We start from the raw sequence: 4,650 nt of genomic DNA, 5'->3' as shown, positions 1-4,650 counted from the left end.
GTGTGTGTGTGTGTGTGTGTGTGTGTGTGAAAATGTGTCTTGTTCTTTGCTGGTGCGTATGGTTTCACTCCTACTCACTGGTGTTTTTGGTGCCGTTCAAAGCATGTTAACACATTCTGCCTCCCACACACACACACACACACACACACACACACACACGCACACACACACACTATAGAACATTACATTGACTTTAAAGAAAAAAGAGAACATGTAGACATTCCAGTTAAAAAGTATGAACAAAGGAATTAGCATTCTGTAAACACAACATTTATTTATTAACAAATGAAGGTTTGTGTTCTGTGTCAATGTTCCGTCCGCTCTCTCTCCCTCCCTCTCCCTCTCCCCCTTTCCCTCTCTCTCTCCCTCTCTATCCCTCTCTCTCTCTCTGCTGTGTATAGAGAAACGGTGACTCGTGCCGCTTCCCTCTCCACAGCTGACGTGACTCCACCACTAGGGGGCGTCAGTCCGCCGCGTCCCCTCCACCTGTCTTCCTGTCAGCAGTCAGGTGGAGGTCAGACCGACTGCATGGATGTTGTAGGACCAGTAGTGCGTCAGAATGATATAGAAAAAGAAACTGCAGTCTGTATCTGTGTGTTATTGTCATTTATTTGATCATTATTGAGAAGCAGAGGAGGCGGGTTTGGTCTCAAGGAGCTCAACCTGCGAACATTTTTACAGTGAAATGTAATCCATTTAAAACACATTGGTTGCATCTGCACTGTATGTAATCCCTCTGCAAGGGTTTTTGTAATAAATAAATAAAAAGCTAAACATAAAGCCATTTATTTATTGTTTGGCCCCTGTTGCAGAAAGATACTAACATAACATTATGGAAATCAACTGTCAGTAAAGGTTTAGAGTTTAATTTCAACTTTTAATTGGCTTAAGAGGGAAACATGCTGTATATTTTGCTCAATGGGATAAAGGTTTTCCAGTAAGCTTAGTTCATTTCACTCAGAGCCTCATATGGCGTTCTGCTCGGTAAGCCTCTTAGGAATCACGAGCGCAGCAGATGTAGAGAGAATGCCAATCAGGAACTCCTGCTGAGCGGAGAAACCCGACGGCTGGGCCACTGCGCGCTTCAAATCTCTACCACGGTTCACGCGAAAACGCAGCTAAATATCGTTTTGGTTTACAAACAGCGGGAAGGAACAGGTGAGCTGTCAAGGAGATGCAGCGCGCAGGGAGTGCCCAACGATTCTGAACCGCCTGGCAACAGAAAAACAAATCCTTTCCTCATCTGAGAGCAGAGCTATGCTTCCTCTAGAGGTCGGGAAGCAGAAGCTGCGACGCGTGTCGGAGCCGATGTGTGGGGCAGACAGTCCTCCGGTCCCGACTCGACGTTTAAAGAACCGGGACTTCCCCCTGAGTGTGAAGCGCCGGCGGTCCGGTTCCGCACCTGAGCGCAAGGTGAACTGCGTCCTGGTTGGAGACGGAGCGGTGGGCAAGACCAGCCTCATCGTCAGCTACACCACTAACGGATACCCAGCAGAATATGTTCCCACCGCGTTTGACAACTTCACCGGTAAAGTCTGACATCAATGTGGCTGATTTTGAGCGTTACGCACAAGTTTTACGCACAAGTTTTACGCACAACTAAATGTTAACGTTTAAGGCTTTTTGTTTTGTTTTTCTTTTAGTCGGTCACATGTCAAGTTTCCAGTTTTAAACCCTGTTGATGGTATCCATGTCCGGTTTGTGTGACCTCTTAAAGACACTCATAACACACGTGCTTTCTATATCTTCTCAGTGATGGTTGTGGTGGACGGAAAACCAGTGAGATTGCAGCTCTGTGACACGGCTGGACAGGTGAGCTGCACCTTTTAGGGTTTGAATATAATATACAGACTAACATTTAACGTACCTGAACACGTGGGCAGTTGTAAAACAGGTGCATCCGCTGCGGGCTCACTAAACGACTCAACCACTGAGCTTAACTTCGTTCTTTCTTTCTCGTCCTGCTTTTTCGTGACAGAAATGGGGACTGGTTGATGGATCAATCAACGTGAGTCATCAGTGATCAATAAGTATTTGGCAGTAATGTGTGTAACACTTTTGCAGTTCTTGGTGTGTTTGTGCCCCCCCCCCCCCCCCATCATGCAGCCTGGTTTTAGTCCTGGACTTGAAATCCTTTAAGACCCCTTTAGTATAAGTTGCCCCTCTGTGGCTCCAAAGCTTACAGCGCCCCCTGCAGGAAAACACCGAGTCTGTAATTCAGAAGTTTTGCACCCCTGTCACCCTGTGCTCCATCGCCCTCTTTTGGTTGAGTGTATCCTTTCATCCAACCTTCTCCTGTTAGCTTCCCTTTAACCGTCTGAAAAAATAAAGCAAGATTCAGTACCTTTTCAAACATAAAGTGACAAAAAAAAAAAAAATCATAGTCTGTTTTACGCATCAAGTCAAAGGTTCGATTTGTCTAAATTAGAGCAGCATCTGTTTCCAGTAACGGCGTAACATCCACAGACCTCACTGTCAACCGCTTTTAAATCGACTATTTGGAAGAAAAAGTAGATTTACGTGAGAGATCGTATCCAGAAATCTGAGACACATTGAACCAAAACGATCTGCCAAATACCGGTGGAGGCGAGAGAGAATCTGCGGTGAATTTGGGTGAATGGACCATAAACAAAGTGAGTGTGCCAATTGTGAAACAGGTACACATTTTAAAATTAGCATCCTAAAAACTTAGAAGACCTGGTCCACATCAAACACTTCTGTGATGGACCGTGTCAGACTTGGACATTAACACAGAGAGATGTTTTCAAATCAAACCTTTTTTTTAAGGTAAAAAAAGAGAGAAAACCAGTTCAGTTTTACATTTAAACTGCAGTAAAACTACCTGGATCAGTCACATTTAGACCAGATTCATTCAGAACATCCAAAGCTTGTTATACACCGTTTCAGATTCTGTCCAGATCAAAACCTGCTGTGATTCAAGTGTTTTGAGTTTCCATTTAGATAAAAAGGCCTGAATCTGAAGCCATATAAAAACTATTTTAGTGGGTTCTCCTAGATTCATCTTCCATTTTCTTTTTTTCGTGGTCGATGTTAGTTTGATTTTATCTGGAGGTTTTTGTTTTTCTGTTTTGTTCCTTGTTTCATTCATTTGTTTAGTCTGTTTTATTTTGAAAGGTACTCACCTCATTAGTCGTGTTTGGTTTCACTTCCTGCTTTTATCTGTGTTTCATTAGTTGATTAGTCTCTCGGGTGTATTTCAGTCCTACTGTTTCCCTGTTTCAGCTTCAGGTTCTCAAGTTGCTGGTTTCTACGTTCTGTGTGGACTTCCAGCTGTAACTTATTTCAATTAAATCATCAAACTCGACCTGCTGCCTCCTCAACTCTTCATCTGCATTTGTACTGATGTTAAAGGATAAAGCTGATGATATTCTACATTTTTCTCAACATGAAAACACCAAAACCAGCAGTGACTGTATCTACTAACAAGTTGTGTGTGTGTGTGTGTGTGTGTGTGTGTGTGTGTGTGTGTGTGTGTGTGTGTGTGTGTGTGTGTGTGTGTGTGTGTGTGTGTGTGTGTGTGTGTGTGTGTATCAATGAGCCTCACTGTTGCACTGGGTGACATGTTCCTTCATCACAATGAACACACACACTGTAGTTTATTTGGACTTAATCACACACACATGCACACACGTCCTGCTGCCACAAATAACCACTAGAGCGCCAAATGTGGATTAATCCGCCGCTGAAAATAGTCCCCAACAAATGCACTATTTCCTCCTGTTTGTTTGATAAAAAGCTGCTATTTTAAGAAATGATTGAGCCTTTAAAAAAACAATGCAACTAAACAGACACATTGGGGAGGTTAGTAGGTAGACACATTGTTGCTTTTGGTCTTGTCGTGTAAGAAAGCTTTCGAATAACACCAGCCTCGTGCTGTAAGTAGCCCAGTTTATTCTAACCTGGCCTCTCTGTTTCCGGCTTCTCCTCGTGAAGGAGGAGCTAGAGCGCCTCCGGCCTCTGTGCTACAAGAACGCCGATGTCTTCCTCCTCTGCTACAGCGTCGTCCGCCCCTGCTCTTTCCGCAACCTGATCCACCGGTGGGTTCCTGAGATCCGGCAGCACTGTCCCGGCGCGCCCCTGGTCCTCGTTGGCACCCAGCTGGACCTGAGGGAGGACGTCCAGGTGCTGATTCACCTGGCGCAGAACCAACAGCGGCCGGTGGTCACCGAGGAGGGCCGGCAGCTCGCCCAGGAGCTCGGGGTGGTGGGCTTCGCCGAGTGCTCGGCGCTGACCCAGAAGAACCTGAAGGACGCTTTTGATTCGGCCATCTTGGCCAGCATCCAGCAGACGGACAGCTGTGGCGTCCAGCAGCAGAGGCTGCCTCTGAGGAAGAAGACGCCCGATAAGATCAAGAGCCTCTCGGAGACCTGGTGGAGGAAGATCAACTGTCTGATGGCAGAGCAGAGCTGTGACTTCAAGTGAGCAGCTGCATGATAACCAACCTGGGTCCGATCTTGGTTTTTGGTCTGTTTCAGTGTGACAGATGGGTTTTTTGGATTATTACCTCTGAGGACAACGCACCAGAAATGCAGGTTTGTGACTCACAAGGTGCATGTTCAAAGTGTGGGTGGAAAACTCCACTGAGTTCACTAACCTGAGGGCGTACAAATAGGAGCACGTTTTAAGGAC

At 45.7% G+C, this 4,650-nt stretch overlaps 1 protein-coding gene across 1 annotated transcript; it reads left to right on the top strand.

Annotated features, from left to right (window-relative positions):
- Positions 1 to 1,257: 1,257 nt before the first annotated feature.
- Positions 1,258 to 4,443, top strand: LOC306696441 (rho-related GTP-binding protein RhoU-like; the record flags this gene model as incomplete). The annotated part of the gene is made up of 4 exons (XM_079160050.1): positions 1,258 to 1,528; positions 1,754 to 1,812; positions 1,979 to 2,008; positions 3,955 to 4,443. 4 exons carry the CDS (start codon positions 1,258 to 1,260, stop codon positions 4,441 to 4,443), a joined length of 849 nt encoding a protein of 282 aa, XP_079016176.1.
- Positions 4,444 to 4,650: the final 207 nt, after the last annotated feature.

Source organism: Pholis gunnellus (assembly GCF_910591455.1).
Source record: "Pholis gunnellus genome assembly, chromosome: 5".
Lineage (NCBI taxonomy): Eukaryota > Metazoa > Chordata > Actinopteri > Perciformes > Pholidae > Pholis > Pholis gunnellus.
This window is presented reverse-complemented; position numbering and strand designations above follow the sequence as displayed.